An 18,049-nucleotide genomic window follows, 5' to 3' on the forward strand; every position below is an offset into this window, starting at 1 on the left:
CCCACCCTCTTTTTCATCCACATGGAACCTCCATCATTGAGGCTTGTAAATCATGTCACTTCCTTGGCGAATAGTCTTGGGTGTGATTGTGTGTGTGTGTGTGTGTGTGTGTATATGAGAGAGAGAGAGAGAGAGAGAATAGTGGCATAAGAGATGAGGAGGGCTCTTCAGATGTTGGACTCTAGTTGACCTTGGAAGGGAATGGGCCCCAAATTCAGTTTGCTGGGAAATATGGTAGGTTAAAAGGCAGGCAGTGGGGGTGGAAGCTGGTGGGATTGACTGGCAGAGCCTTTTACTGCCTGGAACTGTCTGTGAGAAACTCAGAAGGGGGAGAGGGAAGACTTGATATAAAGAATAGCATACACTTGCTTCCTCCCAAACTTACCCTATCCGGGAAGGGAAGAATCGGAGAGAAATATTTCTTCTGTGAAATCTCCTCCCACCTCCTTCAATCATCCTCAGTTGTTACTTTCTCTGGATTTACACATGACAGCAGAATGAGGTGACAGAATGCGGTCTGTGTCATTCCAGACTGCAGGTGGGGTGATTGCATTTCTTTTTGTTAATGTTCCCCTAGTGTAAATACAAAACAACAAATTAACTGCAAGTTTAAAAAAAAATGGAAGGGAAGGGAATGGGCCAGAAATGTTCTCCCTGCTGTACTAGATTTCTTCTCGCAGGGAGCCTTTAAAAAATATGGGAGAAAACTCAAGAATGGTGGTCTTGCAACCTGATGCATTGCAGCCCGTTCTGTATCACCTCAAGACTTGTGCTGCCACCTTCTGCCGTCACGCGTAGACCAGATGTTAGCTATAGGGTGGGATAGCTCAGGGGTAATGCACATGTGCAGACGTTTTTTTGGGTTTGGTGATGGAAGAGACCTCTTCTTGAAGAGCAACTGCCTGTCAGAGTTAACAATACTAGGCTAGATGGACAAACAGTCTGACCTGGTAAAAGACATGTTCCCATGAACTGTCCATACCTAATATTGGGAGTTTCCTACATGGAATCTCCCACACACTCTTTTGCTTCTAGTTTTACTAGGAACTCTTTGAAGTTTTGGTTTCAATCCTGGTCTCTAAGGCAGATGTCTTCATCACTGTGGTTTTCATGCAGGACTGCCAGTACTTGAAAAACTGAACTCTGAATCCTGCTCCGCACAGACCCTTCAAGCTGCTTTTTTTTCAGTTCTCTTTATTTTCGAGATCTATCCATTGTGAATCTTTGTTCTGAGCTTTCTGCCTTCAGATGTTGCTGAACAATAACCCTCCATCCTTCCAGACTCTGTGTTCTGCAAACCATCAAGGTGCATGCATGACGTCCATCTTAGCACAACTTGTGTATTTGACAGCCCTAAAAATAGCCAAGGAGAGGCCTGTCACTGTAGCTACGCGTTCTGGTTGCTGTTCCCCAGTGCAGATCATGTTTAAACTTTTGCCTTTGTTCCCTAAGATAGCTGGGGGCCCAAGAAGTAAGACAGGGGGGTATCTCCTGGGCGAGGGCCATCCAACAGAACAGGGTTGCCAGAAAGATTCAGGGTGTACATCCTGCCGGAATTAGTTGGAGGCAGATGGCTTAAAAAGCTGGCCCTGTTCCCCCACACATATTCACTGATGGTATCATCTGCCACAGGCTGATCTGAACCACAGATGAGGCTCTGCTCATTCAGTCACCATGTCCCTTTGGAGAGCGATACGCATCCTTAGGCACAAGCAGGGGGGATTGATTTTAACTCATTTAAATCAGCAAGGAAAAAAATTCTTCATGTATTTCTTGAACAGTGGTGCAAAACTGAAACTAAGCCAAATTAATTTACAACTAAAGAGCATTGTTTACACAGTTTCATTACCAGAAGTAGGCTTTGAATCTCTTTGTCTCACTGTATATATTTTGCATGGTTTCCTTTTTACCTATAGAGGGAATGTCTTTAAAATATTCCCTTGCAGGGTTTTTCTTATGACTAGCATGCATGAGAGTTTGAGGTTAACAGCACAATCCTTTACATGTCTCCCCAGAAATAAGTTCCACTGAGTTCAGAGGAGTTTACTCCCAGGTAAGTGGGTAGAGCCTTACTATGGGAATACGGGAAGATGTGCGCTGGACAGTTGTTTTCTCTTTTTCTTTCCAGTGTTCCTTTCTGCTTCACTCAGTCTTCGCCCAGCCTCACTCTTGCAAAGAACAATGGAACAAACAAAAATGAAATGTCGGTGACTGATAGGTTAAAGCAAGGTTTGATAGTTACTGAGCTGAAAAAGTCCAATTTAATTTTTTTAGTCCAATTTTGGGGAATTTTTAAAGCATCGATTTTTAAAAATCCACCCTGCTATATTGTCTGTCTATCATAACTAACTCCTCTGCCTTGCTTGGCCCAGCTCCACCACCACATAAGCCCAGAACAACAGTCTATGCAGCCTGGGGCTTTGCACATGTGACTTTAGTCAGAAGAACTGAAATCCCAGACCTTTCAAGAAGCAAGAGCTGTTAGGCTGGACAGAGCCATTTACATAAGATGAAAAACTGAAGATCATGCCCATGTTGGATTGGTAGCTAACATAATTTTATGAGACTGTAAGTGTAAGTTTAGCGTGTTTATGATGAGATTTAATTGTAACTAGTTTGTTTTCCATGTCAGAGAAATTCAGTATTTATGTAGTTTTTTTTTTTAAAGGATTTGAATTTTTTAAAAAACGTAAATTTAAATCATTTTTTAACATTTTATTTAAAAAAATCTTCGATTTGGATCCACCTGGGCCCAAGTAGCTGGATCAGGTCTTCCTGTGCATCACATTTCTCCATTTTACCCCACTGGCTTAGGCTGCACTCCTTTCCACTTCCCTGGGAGTAAGCCCTATTGAACTTAATGGAACATCTGAGTAGGCATGTATAGGATTGTGCTGTCGCTCTTCCTCTTAATAGATATCGGGCTGGTCTATACATGCAGCGTAATGAGGTAGTATGCTTCTGAAGCAACAGAGTGGGGCTATACCATTTCAGACTACAAAATACTTTATTTGTTTAATGCTACATTTAAAAAGCTCCCTGCAAGTAGAAAACTAGTACAGCAGAGAGCAGGCTGGGCTAGAGCCCTCTTCCCTGATGTGCTAGATTTCTTCTTACATGGAGTTTTTTTGTTAAACACAGGAAAGCATTAAAATTCAGCAATTTCGCCATCTGCAGCTGAAGTGGTATAATCACCACCATCTCACGACTCAGCCACCTCATTCTGCTTTCTGTGTAGAGAGGTCCTTTGCTCAAAACTTCCAAATCATACCTGCAGCACACAGACTCTGTTTCACCCTCTGCCCCTGAAGGATTACCAGGTCTCCTGAGGACCAGACAGAGAACTGGGAGTGGTGCCTGAGAGAGCAGAGCAGGGTGGGGAGGGGTTGAAGACATTTGATTAAAAAAAAAAAGACCTCCAGTTTCTCCTTCCAGCTGATCTCCCATGCAAAAGTATTGCACCCTCTTTCCGATGTGTATTCAGATATTTTATTGTGCATGTATGGGCATCCACACTTCTCAGTCACTCTCTTCCCTGAGAGTGGGGATGGGGCAGGGAGAGACTGATAAATACAAAGGACTGCATGTTCAAAAAGGGTGCTAGATTTAAGCCTGAGAACACATAGCCCTGTGGGTTATTGTTGAATTGTGGGTTGTCGTTACATGCGAATCCTGAACTATGGTTTAACTATATGATTAACTATGTTAACCATGAACAACCCAAGATCACTACCCAACAACAAACCATTAGTTCTTTTTCTGGGTTGTTCATGGTTAACAACCCACTGTTAAACCATAGTGCAGGGTTTGCACGAAACAGCAGCCCATGAGTCAACAACAACCCATACTCTGAGTTGTCATTATGGCAAACCAGGCCATAGATAAGGCTGAATAGGTTTCGTAGGAAATAGCCTACCCCCTTGGCTTCTGGCTTCTCACCCTGAGATTTTTAAAGCTCCTTCCCCTTGAGTTCCTGAGAAGGAAGCAAAAAAACCCCTGATGCTTTGGATCTCACAACCCTAGCAGCATTCTGGTCCTCTTTCTGATAGTTTACAACTTAGCTGTGCTGGCTAGGGCTGATGGGAGTTGTAGGTCAAAACATCTGGAGGGCCACAAGTTGCCCACCCTTGATCTAAAGCCTTTCCTCAGTCCTTTAGCCTCTCCAAACCACCTCCTTGCTCCTCTTTCCATTCTTCCTGGACCTGTTTATATTTCTTTTGGGGGGCTGAACCTAGCTTGCCCCTCATTCTTGGGAGTTTTGCTTCACCTCTCAGTCCCATGCCTTAGCTAACCTGTTCACTTAAAGGCCTGACTTTGCTAGGGGAGGGGGTATACACAAACATACCAGTGCCTAACAGAACATGCATGAAAACCAACCTAACTCCCAGGTGTTCATCTGCCCTCAAAGCTGAATTCTGGATGTTTAAAGTAAACCCCTGCAGTGCAGGAAGTTCTGTTCCTCCCCCAAGGCCACATTTCTGAAATGGATATTGGGTGTCATTTCTCTGGGGATTCACAGCGGATGTTGAAAGGTGGGGTTTGTATGCCAGTATCATGCCCTCTGGAGAATCACTGACTGATTGACAGCAAGAAGAAATCTTTCTCTCCCCACACCCCAACCCAATTGATCGTGCTGTGTGTGTGCGTGTGTGCGCAGTGGCGGGGATGTGTGGTTCTATGCATTTTTTAAAACTTAAAAAAATATAAGACGTGATCAAATGACCACGAAATAGGATCTGACAATTATTACAAAATCAACATTGTGAGAGCCAGTGTGGTGTAGTGGTTGGAGTGTTGGACTGGGACTCTGGAGATCCGGGTTCTAGTCCCCACCCGGCCATGGAAGCTCACTGGGAGACTTTGGGCCAGTCACTGGCTCTCAGCCCAACCTTCCTCACAGGGTTGTTGTTGTGAGGATAAAATGGATAGGAGGAGAATTACATATGCTGCCTTGGGTTTCTTAAAGAGGAAAAATGGCGGGATATAAATGTAATAAATAAATAAACATCATACTCAGCGACATATGAAGGAGCCAATTGTGGGTTGCTGAGTAAAAGTGGGAGGGTGGCTGCAGCAGTGTGTCCACTTGTCCCTGACAGCCTGCGGATTGTTTAACCCATGGGCTGTTGTTATGTCTGAACAGGCCCACTTGAGTCAGTTCGTTAGTCTGTCTCCAGAAAATGGAGATCATGAGAAGAAGCCTCAACAATACAAAGCAGAGAGGTTTATAAAGTGTGAGAGGGAGAGAGAGCATCTTGTTCCCAAAATCTTCTGTCAGATAGATCGCCTTTCCTGAACCTGGGGCCCTCCAGGTGCTGCTGGCTGGGAATGATGGGAGTTGCAATCCAACACATCTGGAGGGCACCAGATTGGGGAAGGTTGGTTTACACTGACCAGCCACATCTCTCCAGGGTTTCAGACAGAGGTCTTTCTCAACCCTGTCTGGAGATGCTGCAGATCAAACCTGGGACCTTTTGCATGCTAAGCACGTGCCCTGACACTGAGCTACAGCCTTTCCGATGCATATTGGTTGAGTTAACAGTTACAGGCATGATAAGGAAAAGAACAGGATCAAGAGGAAACAGAAATTGGGTAGGCCAGTAGAAAGCATATTTTACAGGATTCTGCAAGGCATGAGATTCATTCTCAGTAAAACTTAAGGATAGTAGTTGGTGTAAAAAGATTCGGGTTTGGCCAAGGCTTTGAAAAGCCAAATTTGTTGGTGCTGCTTATGATCCTCCTTTTGTTTTGCTCTTTGGCTTTCCTTACACGGTGTGGCTTAGTTCACTTCTTTGAGTTGCTGGTAGGGATGGACGAAAGTCACTTACCTGGTCCCAAAGCTTGCTTCACGGTGGGGGGGGAGGCGCTCCGTCCCTCCCCCTGAAATTCTGGGTGGGGGGGAGGTGCCCCGTCCCTTCCCGCCGAAATTCTGGCTGGGGGGGAGGCGCCCCATCCCTCCCCGCTGAAATTCTGGCCGGGGGGGAGCGCCCCGCCTCTCCAGCCGCGAAAGTTCTGCTCCTGCCAGGATGCAAATGGCGGCGGCTGTAGCCGCCGCCGTTTGCGTCCCTGGCCTGCAGTCAGCCGTGATAGCCTACGTAAATGTTTACGTAGCCTATCACGGCTGACTTTGGGAGGGGGGAGTGCGTACGCAAATGGCGGCGCCCATGGGCACCGCCATTTGCGTTCCTTATTTTGGCATGGGTAGTACGTAAATATTTATGTAGACTACGGCGAAAATAAGGGCAATGCAAATAGCGTTGCCCTTATTTTCGCCGTAGTCTACGTAAATATTTACGTAGACTACCCGTGCCAAAATAAGGAACGCAAATGGCGGTGCCCATGGGCGCCTCCATTTGCGTACGCGCTTCCCCCCCCCCAAAGTCAGCCGTGATAGGCTACGTAAACATTTACGTAGCCTATCATGGTGTTTTTTGAAAATCTAGCCGTGATAGGCTATATAAATCTTTACATAGCCTATCACGTTTGTTGCTGTTGTTTTTTACTTGGAAATGGCGGCGGCGGCAGCCGGTCGGAAGACTGGCCGCTGCCGGGAGCTGCCGCCGCCAGGGACATTCGCCGAAGGTAAGTCCCATCCCGGGGGGGGGGGGGGGGGGCGGACCGTTTCTCCACCAATTTCGGGGGGGCCGAATGCGTTGGCATTCGGCCTCCCAGAGATTCATGGAGAAATTCTCTGACATCCCTAGTTGCTGGGCAAAATCTCTGCAGAGGAGACTGCATATTTAGATGGTGGGGTTTTGAGGCCAAAGGCATGATGTCCAAGCAGCGCTTGAGTCCAAACAGGTTTTGCCGATAGAGAAACTGCTATCATTCCTTGGGCCAGTTTCCAAAATTTGGACATTCCCCTGTTGATCAGCAGCTGTGGCCACTTGAAGGAACTGGCACATCTGTGCTTCACAGGCTCTGCTTTCCGGCGCTGAATCGGTGATTCATGTGAATGCAGCCCATAATCGTGGCTATGCCCGGATAACTCCCTGTGTCTGTGGCTGCTCCACATGGCACACTTTGCAAACAACTAGCTGTTCTGGATTCTGGCTCTCTGGCACAGCATCTGCATGGCTGCGCTGCTTCGAGCGGCAGCATAGCTGTGCACATCAGTGTTTTTTCCCCGATATCTCATCTTCTAATGTAGCCTGATGTTTTAAGAAACTGAGCTGTGAACCGGGAAGACAGCCCCGGTTCAAATCTCACCTCTTCCATGGGCTCATTTAGTGGGCTTGCACAAGCCAGTATCAGGCTCAGCTCCCCCACCCCACATCTCCAATATGGAGATAATACTGACCCACCTTGTGACCTGTGTGTGTGTTGTATGGATGACAACAGCCTTTCCAAACCTGGTGCCCTCCAGATGAGTTGGACTATCACCCCAAGCCATCATGGCCATTGACCATGCTGGCTGGAGATAATGGGAATTGTGGTCCAACACATCTGGAGGGTGCCAGGTTGGGGAATGCTAGAGTACAACAGTATCATGGATGTAAAGTGCTTTGGGTTCTCTAAAGTGTTATCTAGATGCTAAGAGACAGTGTGGTATAGTGGTTAGAGTGTTGCAGTAGGACTCCGGAGATCCAGGTTCTAGTCTGTACTTGGCTGAGAAGCTCACTGGGTGACTTTAGGCCGGTCACTGACTCTCAGCCTAACCTACCTCACAGGGCTGTTGTGCAGATAAAATGGAGAGGACGAGGATCATTTAAGCTGGGTTGGGTACTGTGCAAGAGGGAAAAAGGCAGGATATAAATGTAATAATACAAATAATGTTTTAAAATTTCTCCCTCTCCCCCTTTTTTTGTTTGTTCAGCAGCCGCTGCAGGCACTTACCTGCCACCCCTGCAGCAGGTATTTCAAGCTCCTCGCCGGCCCGGGATAGGAACTGTTGGGAAGCCCATCAAACTCTTAGCCAACTACTTTGAAGTGGACATTCCCAAGATTGATGTCTATCATTATGAAGTCGACATCAAGCCAGACAAGTGCCCACGCAGAGTCAACAGGTAAGGCAAGTATTAGCGTTTAGCCATTTTCCCCCTCTAGCCCCTTAAGTGGGAAGAAGCCAAAGATTTCAGAGAAAATGTGTGCAGCACCCCATCCTCTCCTTCTTCCCTGCTGCTAGTTTTTGAGAGCTCCATTCCTTCTCAACATATCTGTTACAGCTTACCTAGCGGGTTTCTTGGTACTCTTCTAGTTTGCTATGAACGCACTTGGCTGCATTTGCACAGGTGGGAATTAACCCTGCAAGCTGGCATTCAGACCAGGATTGGAGTGGCTTTCCTGTAGTAGTAGCAGCAGCAGCATTTCTATACTGCCCCAGAGAAGTTAAAAATTAAACACAATATAAAAAGTTTAAAAGCCATTTACAAAAAAGCACAGACAATATACACAAACAACATATAACTAAAAACAACACTGAACTATCAGTCGTAACTAAAGACACATCCAGGACTGATTAAAACTCATAATGTGCTGTCAAATGCCTGGGAAAAGAGATAGGTCTTAACCTGGCACTGAGAAGGTAATAATGTTGGCGCCAGGCGGACCTCATCAGGGAGCTTGTTCCACAGATGGGGGGCCATCACTGAGAAGGCCCTCTCCTTCGTTGCTGTCTTCCGAGCTTCCCTTGGAGGAGGCACACAGAGGAGGGGCCTTAGATGCTGAACATAATGTATGGCTAGGTTTGTTTCGGGAAAGGCATGCCATCAGGTATTGCAGTCCCAAGCCGTACAGGGCTTTATAGGTTAAAACCAGCACCTTGAATTGAGCTCAGAAGCATATAGGCAGCCAGTGCAAGCAGGCAAGAGTCAGTCTCCTATGTTCAAACCTTCTGGTCCCTGTTAGCAATCTAGCTGCTGCATTTTGCTTGAGCTGCAGCTTCTGAACCATCTTCAAAGGCAGTCCCATGTAGAGCGCATTGCACTAATCTAACTTGGAGATTACCAGAGCATAGACGACTGAAGCCAGGCTATCCCTGTCCAGACAGGGGCATAGCTGGGCCACCAACCGAAGTTGGTAGAAGGCACTCCGTGCCACTGAGGCCACCTGAGTGTCAAGTGACAAAGATGGTTCCAGGAGGACCCCAAGCTACAGACCTGCTCCTTCAAGGGGAATGCAACTCCATCCAGAACAGGTTGAACGCCCTCCATCCAGTCAGCAGAACCACCCACCTACAACAACTCAGTTTTGTCTGGATTAAGTTTCAGTTTATTAGCCCTTATCCAGTCCATTGTCACAGACAGGCACTGATTCAGCACATCCACAGCCTCACCTGAAGAAGATGAAAAGGAGAAATAGAGCTGCGTGTCATCAGCATACTGATGACAACGCACTCCAAAACTCCGGATGCCCGCACTCAACAGTTTCATGTAGATGTTGAACAGCATGGGGGACAAAACTGACCCCTGTGGAACCGCATATTGAAGAATCCACGGGGCCAAGCAGTGTTCCCCAAGCACCAGCTTCTGGAGGTGACCCTCCAAGTAGGAGTGAAACCACTGCAATGGTTTCCCTCCCACTCCCAGCTCAGAGAGCCATCCCGGAAGGATACCATGGTCGATGGTATCAAAAGCCACTAAGAGATCAAGGAGAATCAACAGGGCTACACTCCCCCTGTCTTTCACACAACATAGGTCATCATACAGGGCGACCAAGGCTGCTTCTTTGCCAAAACTTGGCCTGAACCCCGATTGAAATGGATCCAGATAATCAGTCTCATCCAAGAGTGCCTGGAGCTGGTTGGCAACCACTCGCTCAAGGACCTTGCCCAGGAATGGAACATTTGCAGACAGCCTATAATTATTAAGGTTTTCCTGATCTAGGGAGGATTTTTTCAGGAGTGGGCTCACTACTGCCTCTTTCAGGCAGTCCGGAACCACTCCCTTTCACAAGGAGGCATTAATCACCTCCCTTGCCCAGCCAGCTGTTCCCATCCTGCTAGTTTTTATTAGCCAAGAAAGGCAAGAATGCAATATGGAAGTGGTTGCATGAACCTGTCCGAGCACCTTGTCCATGTCCTCGAGCTGTACCAACTGAAACTCATCCAAGAAAACTGGAGAAGACTGTGCTCTGGATACCTCACTAGATTCACCTGCAGTGATACTAGAGTTAAGTCCCGGTGGATTCAAGAGATTTTATCCTGGAAGTGCCTGGCCAGTGCATTACAGCAGGCCTCAGATGGTTCCATTGTGTCCTTAGGGCCAGAATCTAAACAACCCTAAAAAGCTCCGCTGGGCGGCATTGACTAGACGCTGTGAAATATTTTTTCCTTGCCATTCTCACTGCCTTTGAATATACCTGGCCATAGGCACGCACCAGAGTTTGATTGCATCCACAGGGAGTTTTTCTCCACCTGCACTCAAGCTGTCTCCTATTTTGTTTCATCACTCTCAGCTCCAGGGTATACGATGGAGCCGTATGAGCTCTACTCTGGAGAGGGCGCTCAGGAGTGATCATGTCAGCTGCCCGGGTCATTTCTGCATTCCACAGATCAACCAGGGCTTCAGCAGGAGCGTCAGCCATATCAGCTGGAACACCGTGCCCCCCCCCCCCCCGAGCCCTCTGGAAACCATCCTGATCCATTAGTCTCCAGGGCGGACCAGCTTATTAGGTTCCCTGCCAGTGCAAAGGGGAATCATAGAACAGTAGAGTTGGAAGGGGCCTACAAGGCCATCGAGTCCAACCCCCTGCTCAGTGCAGGAATTCTGCTGCTGTAATTCTAAACCTCAGCAGGCAGTGTTCTGACCATGACAAAGGGACTGGTACAAAGTCCCCCACTTTTAGATCACCATGTCCAGTTGAGAAAACCAGGTCTAGAGCATGCCCTGCTATACCTTTTGGGCCAATGACACGTTGGGACAGTCCCATGGCTGTCATGGAGACCATGAAATCCTGAGCCGCCCTCAGTGTGAATGTTGACATCCCCCAGAACCAACAGTCTGGGGGATCTCAGCAGTATACCCGAGACCACCTCTGTCAGCTCACCTAGGGAGTCTGTTGAGCAGCGGGGTGGGCGGTACACCAACAGAATCCCTAATCTGTCCTGCTGACCCAACACAAGGTGCAAACACTCCAGACCAGTGGTCACATGGACAGGGAGCCTGCAGAGGGGGATGGAATTCCTATAGACCACAGCAGCACCCCCTCCCCAGCCTTCAAGCCTTCCCTGATGCTGGACCAAGGACCCCGGTGGGCAGAGCTCGGAGTGACTGACTCCTCCCTGCTCGCCCACCCAGGTTTCGGTTATAAATGCCAGATTGGCCACCTCATCCACTATAAAGTCATGGATAAGGGGGGCCTTATTCTGTACCCTCTCTCTCTCTCCCCCCCTTCCTTCCTTCCCTCCTTCCTTCCCTCCTTCCTTCCCTCCCTCCCACCCACCCAGGCTGGGTATATTGTGTGTCTCTACCCCCCCGCCCCCCCCACTATGTACCAGTGGTTCAGGAGATAACTGGGCTTTGGGGCTCTGTCACTGGTCAGCTTACAGCAGCTGTGTGATGTTGGCGGTAGTCCCAGACTTTTAAAATAGCTGTCCTTAGACTTTGGGCAATTTACTGCTGCCTAAACTCTGTTCTTCATTTAGTTTTAAGCTTGGGAGGGTCAGGTCTGAGAGTGCTGTTGTGCTAAAAGAATGGGGATTCTCCAGCTTTGTGTGTGATCAGCAACTGAGTGTGCATCATTCTGGCTCTGCTAGTCATGAAGGGGCTAGAGTGGGAGGGTGGGAGGAAGACCTGTGCAGGTACCAAAGGCTCATTACCCCCAACTACTGGAAAACTTATTCACACTTTGGCTTCTGAGTTTTCAGCAGGCATTGTAGGGTTGGCATGCTGCTCAAATGTGGTCAAATATTCCAAGAGTGCCACTGTGTAGATGGCACCTTATCTTTAAAAAAACATAATTATGGTGTCACTAGATGACCAGCCAGGAGCAAGGGCGGCTTGCCTTCTGGTCCTGCAGCAGTCCAGGCCAGGGCAGACCCAGCAGCATGGCAAAGCTCCCCCAAGGGGCCACCTGCTATAACAACAGGCATCTCCAAAAAGGAGCACAAGCGGCCATCGGTGGCAAAAGCTGCTGGCTGCCGTGCTAGCAGGGGATGATGGGAGTTGGGAGCCCAACACATCCGGAGAGCACCAGGTTGGGGAAGGCTGCACTATAACATATTTCAATAAAATGCTTGTTCATAATGTGCAAAGCGTTACACATCCTGTGTTAATCGCTTTAGATCAGCGGCAGTCAACTTTGGGAGGGCTGGGGGTGACATTTCAGCCCCCCTTGTAGGCTGTAGGGTGCTGCTCAGACAAGCTAAATTTGGCAGTTTTAGTGCTCTGTATCTGCAGTAGACACCCAGTTGGGGGGAGGGTTTTTTTTCAATTTCGGGAGCATTAGGGGGGCACACGTGGCCCATGAACCGCATGTCACCCACCTGTGCTTTAGATCAGGCTATGCTGACCATTGTATTATTTTTATTTATATTTATTTTATTTTACCTTCTGCCTGCTGCATGTCAAGAGGCTTCAGGTTTTCCAGCTGCAGCCACTGACCTAAGAGATGGTGAATTCTTCCCTAAGGTCTTCCCTATGGCTGCTCACAGCCCAGCCCTGACCTCCTTCTAGTTTCTATTGGAACTGTAAGCTCACTAGCTAAGTCTGTTCTACTAGCTTCTTTTTCTCCCTCCCTTTCCCCTCCAATCTTTCTATTTTTGCAGGGAGGTTGTGGAATACATGGTTCAACACTTCAAACCTCAAATCTTTGGCGACCGGAAGCCAGTATATGATGGGAAAAAGAATATCTATACGGTCACCGCCCTGCCTATTGGAAATGAAAGGGTAAGAGGGCAGTGTTCTTTTGGGTGGGGCATCGTTTTAAAGCCAGATCTGTCTGAAAAGGAGTTGCGCTGGGGCTTCTTCCTAGCCCTGTCCTGACTACATGACATGGCAAGGACTGGAAATCAAAAGTTTGTTTTTTAGACGTGCAGGTCTGGCGTTAGAATCTGGACTGTTTCAGGAACATTTAATGTGAAGCAGAACAGTGTTCATTTGCCTGTTTTTATGTCTGATAAGGCTTACTAATGTGTGTGTCTGTGTGTTCTCTACTCTAAAAGAAGAGAATCTGGGATGTTATATCTGCAAAGAGAATAAACTATATTCAAAACAACAACAAAATTCCTTATAATGCAGCCTTCTCCAATATGATACCCTCCAGGTATGTTGGACTACAACTTCCATCATCCCCAGCCAGCATGGTCATTGGATAATACGAGTTGTAGTCCAACATATCTGGAGGGCACCAGGTTGAGGAAGGCTGCTTTAGTGAATCCAGAAGTCCTGATATTGAGCTGTTCCTGGGGTGATGTGGATTCTGCGTTTATCGCATAGATTTCTTGTTTTCATGGTGACAGAGATCTTTAAGCATGGCAGACGTGACTGCTTTAAGGAAAGGTAGTGATAGGGGGGTGAGTAGATTTTCTTTCACATGAACATGAACATTTCACACACGTGCACAACACCTCTTAACCTCCTTCCCTTACAGAGCATCTGAACTCTTGTGTCGTCCCGTACATTGTAAGAGAAATAATAAAACAATAATAAAATAAAAGAGCAAGTGGGATGTAGTGGTTGGAGCGTTGGACTGGGACTCTGGAGATCCGGGTTCAGGTCCCCACTCAGCCATGAAACTCACTGGGTGACTTTGGGCCAGTCACTGACTCTCCGCCTAACCTGCCTCACAGGGTGCTCGTGAGTATAAAATGGACAGAAAGAGGATCGTGTATGCTGCTTTGGGCTCCTTGGAGGAAAAGTGGCATATAAATGTAACAGACAAAATAAATTAATCAAATGTATTTTATTTTTATTTTATTTGTTATTTATTTTATTGCATTTATATCCCGCCTTTTTTCCTCTTGCAAGGAACCCAAGGCAGTTTACATTATCCTCCTCCCCATTTTATCCTCACAGCAACAACAACCCTGTGAGGTGGGTTGGGCTGAGAGTCTGTGACTGGCCCAAAGTCCCCCAGTGAGCTTCCATGGCTGAGTGGGGACTAGAACCCGGATCTCCCAGCTCTCAGTCCAACACTTTTGCCACTATACCACACTGGCTCTCTTTTATTTTATTATTGTTTTATTATTTCTCTTACAGTGGGCTCTCCCACACTGGAGGCGTTCAAGACGAGGCTGGACAGCCATCTGTCAGGGATGCTTTGACTTGGATTCCTGCATTGAGCAGGGGGTTGGACCCGATGGTCTTGAAGGCCCCTTCCAACCCTACTATTCCATGATTCTATGATTCTATGTACAGGACGACACAGAGTTCAGATGTATTTGAGTCATATACTTCCTCCAAGGACCTCAGAGAAGTGTCTGACCTCAGGACCTGGTAAGATAGGGCAGCTGCTTCAGGGAAACAACACAGTTACTAGGATTCTCAGACCACAAACATGAGCATTTAAAGAAGTGTAGACATGTATGACTCCCACAGTTTGCATGGCTCCTGCAGAGCTGCCGCCACAAGACGGGTGATTCCTGTAGCGTTCATAATCTGTGGAGCTCATTCTTCTAGATTTTCTAGGTTGTGTCCGTGCATCATGAGAGATCAAGTGAAAGCCACTTATTTGGATCTACTTAGCTCCACGTAGGAATGCTTTTTCAGAATCGACATTTAATGTGATGCCCCCTGCTTTCTTAGATGGCTGTTATAAGAAATGACCACTGGAACGGTGTTCTTGTGCGTTTTGTAAAACTGTTACTAAGGATAGGGTCGATTAGGTTACCTGATGTCCTCTTTATAAGGATCCACAAGAAAAACAATTCTCTGAGTTTAGGCGCAGGAAGTATTTTGTTATACCTAGTGAATTTGTATGCTTTCTGCTTGGTCATGAAAATTATGTCAACTTGTGTGTTTCCTGATTTGTGCGGGCGGCCTGGAAATTGGGAGCTAAATTTGTTGCTCAACTCATAGAATCATAGGGTTGGAAGGGGCCTTCAAGGCCATTGAGTCCAACCTCCTGCTCAATGCAGGAAGCCTGATTCCCAGACAGTCTCCCATCCAAGTACTAACCAGGGCTGACCCTGCTTAGCGTCTCTTTGTTATAGCTTACAGCTAAACAATAACATTACTGCTATTACTGTGTGTGTGTGTTTGTGTGTGTGTGTGTGTGTAGCTGCTTATAAGGGAGAATCAAAGCCAATGGGTTCTCCCTCTTGTGAAATGAGCTTGAATATCTCTCAGCAAAGGTGGTGTTTTGGCTGTGATGTTTCACAGAGCAATAGGAAGAGCAGAGGAGTTTGCAAATCCCCTTCTTACGAGGCAAAATGACATCTATAGCAGCTTTCAGTCAGCCTGTGGCTAAAGCTACGATTGGACCATACATAGCTTGCTAAATTCACAGGGATGGGCATTGATTGGTGTGCAAGAGGCAGGAGTAAGATCTACTTCACATGTTGGAAAATTCCTATGCAGAAGGCGCATGTGAAATAGCCCCTTTGACAAAGCCAGTGTTGGAGGGGAAGATTAGACGGGGAGGAGGCGTAGCTCCATAAAGGAGCCCATACTTGACACGTAGAAGGCTCCAGGTTCACTCCATGGCCAAGTGGAACTTGGGCAGCAGACCTAGGAAAGACCCAAGCCCTCGGAGGACTACTGTTGGTCAGAACAGACCAGCCTTTCCTAACTTGGTGCGGTCCAAATGTGTTGGGCCACAACTCCCAACATTTCCACCAACCAGCTGTGCTGGCTGAGGGATTATGGGAGTTGTGGTGCGACACATCTGGAGGGTGCTAGGTTGGGGGAGGCGGGTGTGGGGCTTTAAAGGTCCAATCCAGCACCTTCAGTTCAGAGCTTGGAAATCGTCTGGGAGCCAATGCAGCTGTTTCAAGACAGGAATAGTGTGTTCCCTCTGCCCAGTTCCAATTAGTCATCTAGGTGCCATACTTTGTACTAACTGTAGCTTCCAAACCATTGTCAAGAGCAGCCCAGTGCATGTCCAATGCATTCTAATAATCTAGTTGGGACGGGACTGGAGCATGAATTATGTGACCTGGCTATCTCTGCCTAGGACGGCCTATAGCAGTGGCACCAGTTACTTGGGCCTCCAGAAAACGTCAAATCTAATTACACACCCAGGCTACAAACCTGATCCTTCTGAGGGATATCAGTGGCCGTGATGGCTGGAGATGATAGGAGTTGTAATCCAACACACCTGGAGGGCCCCAGGTTGAGGGAGGCTGCAGGTAGAGTGTGCTAATTTACCCAGGGTAGTTGAATGCGACACCCCTTGCCTTCCATCTCAGTCCTTAATAGAATTCTGTTCTTGTTTACCTTCTCTGTTGAAGGTTGACTTTGAGGTGACGATTCCAGGGGAAGGCAAAGACAGGATCTTCAAGGTTTCTATCAAGTGGATGGCCATTGTGAGCTGGCGGATGCTCCACGAGGCCCTGGTGAGCGGGCAAATCCCTGTTCCTCTGGAATCTGTCCAGGCCCTTGACGTTGCCATGAGGCACTTGGCCTCCATGAGGTAACTTTGTTTCTCAGCTGTGGATTTTATTTATTTATCAGTTTTATTTATCAAAGCAATGAACCCGAAGGAGAGATCGACAAAGCAACTTGAAGCACATCTACTTTTTACACATGCGCTTGATATATATTTAGCGAACCTGGCCTCCTCCAAAAGAACTCTGGGAAGTGTTTTCTGAGGTGCTGAGAGAATGTGTGTATAGAGCAGGGGTGGGCAGTTTGTTGCCTACTACTCCCATCATCCCTCACCATTAGCTGTGCTGGCAAGGACTGATGGGAGTTGTAGGACAAAACATCTGAAGGCCCACAAGTTGCCCATCCCTGGTATAGAGGTCTCAAACCACTTCACATAACTTCATCTCCCATAATTTTTGGGAAGCAGTGGGAGAATTTGAAGTTCTACATCTGAATTTATACACTGCATGAAAAGTAATATGACAAAGGCCAAGAACTGGACCGCACGTGCTAGAGATGGAACTGTTAGGAGCAGATTTGAGGCTTGGGCAAAACCTGAAGTGTTTTGTGCCTCACTCTAGATTTTACACCTCAAAGTTTGTTGGCCTTCATGGGTGTCGCTTGGACTAATGTTCCTCATTTTCTCTGGTTTCTGCAGGTACACCCCGGTGGGCCGTTCCTTCTTCTCTCCCCCTGAGGGATACTATCACCCACTAGGAGGAGGTCGGGAGGTCTGGTTTGGCTTCCACCAGTCTGTCAGGCCCGCAATGTGGAAGATGATGCTCAATATTGATGGTACCTTCATGCTCACACATATCTGCCTCCGCTTTTTTATATAGAAGGTTATAGAATAAGTAGAGTGCCTGAATCAAACCAGGGAGTCTGTAGCTGGTAAAGGATTGTTGACGGTAGCTCTGAGTTCTGCAGGGCCTGTTGCCAAAAGTTAGCTGCTGTGCTAGGAGGACTGGAGCATAAGTTCAGTTTGTATTGTGGTGTTTATCTTGACAATCTTGAGCAGAAGTGTTCTGATAGCTTGGTTAAGGTCTCCCCAACCTGCCTTGCAAAGACTTTGTCCTGAAAGATGGGGTAAATATATTTAAATAAATATAAATAAACTTACCCAATCTCTCTCCAAGTGTTGCGTCACTTTTTAAAATGTATTGTTTCTAGAGTTCTTCAGAGGTAGAGTGCTTCATTTTGATCTGTAGACCAGTAGATCCAGGGTTGTGCATACCACAGTTCTGTGGGAGTGCAGAAAAGCCATAGAAAGAGTTCAGTAGAAAGAGTTGTATTAGCACTAGAATTCATCATGCTGAGAATCTCATTTTTCATTAAAAAAAAAAAAAAGGAACAAGTTTCTAGACCTTGTGTTGAGTGGGCCAGCCTGCTAAAATCTCAGAAGGGATGGCTGAATAAGATCGTCAGGGGTTAGAGGTCGGTCGGTTCCATTATCCTTCAGACTATGGGAGGGAGAATAAATTATGTATAATTAGAGCAAATCATGCAAGACAGGGTATAAATTTTAAAAAATCAAAAAATAGAAGGTATTTCACTGGGTGTGGCTGGCCATGATGGAGTGGCAC

At 47.1% G+C, this 18,049-nt stretch overlaps 1 protein-coding gene across 4 annotated transcripts in view; it reads left to right on the forward strand.

Annotated features, from left to right (window-relative positions):
* LOC146338138 (protein argonaute-1) overlaps positions 1-18,049 on the forward strand; it is a 76,490-nt gene that overhangs the window by 27,897 nt on the left and 30,544 nt on the right. For 3 of the 4 annotated variants that reach the window (XR_014785169.1, XM_084816002.1, XM_084816004.1), the window contains exons 2-5: positions 7,817-8,006; positions 12,707-12,827; positions 16,331-16,512; positions 17,125-17,261. Coding sequence is in view for 3 of the 4 variants with exons in the window: in XM_084816002.1 (XP_084672128.1) it covers positions 7,817-8,006; positions 12,707-12,827; positions 16,331-16,512; positions 17,125-17,261 (630 nt within the window). In the remaining variant the exon portion in view is untranslated. The remainder of the gene's footprint in view (positions 1-7,816; positions 8,007-12,706; positions 12,828-16,330; positions 16,513-17,124; positions 17,262-18,049) is intronic. The other variant, XM_084816003.1, reaches the window with a different exon arrangement.

Source organism: Heloderma suspectum, chromosome 10 (genome assembly GCF_057233095.1).
Source record: "Heloderma suspectum isolate Gila_16-S chromosome 10, 16-S_ref, whole genome shotgun sequence".
NCBI lineage: Eukaryota > Metazoa > Chordata > Lepidosauria > Squamata > Helodermatidae > Heloderma > Heloderma suspectum.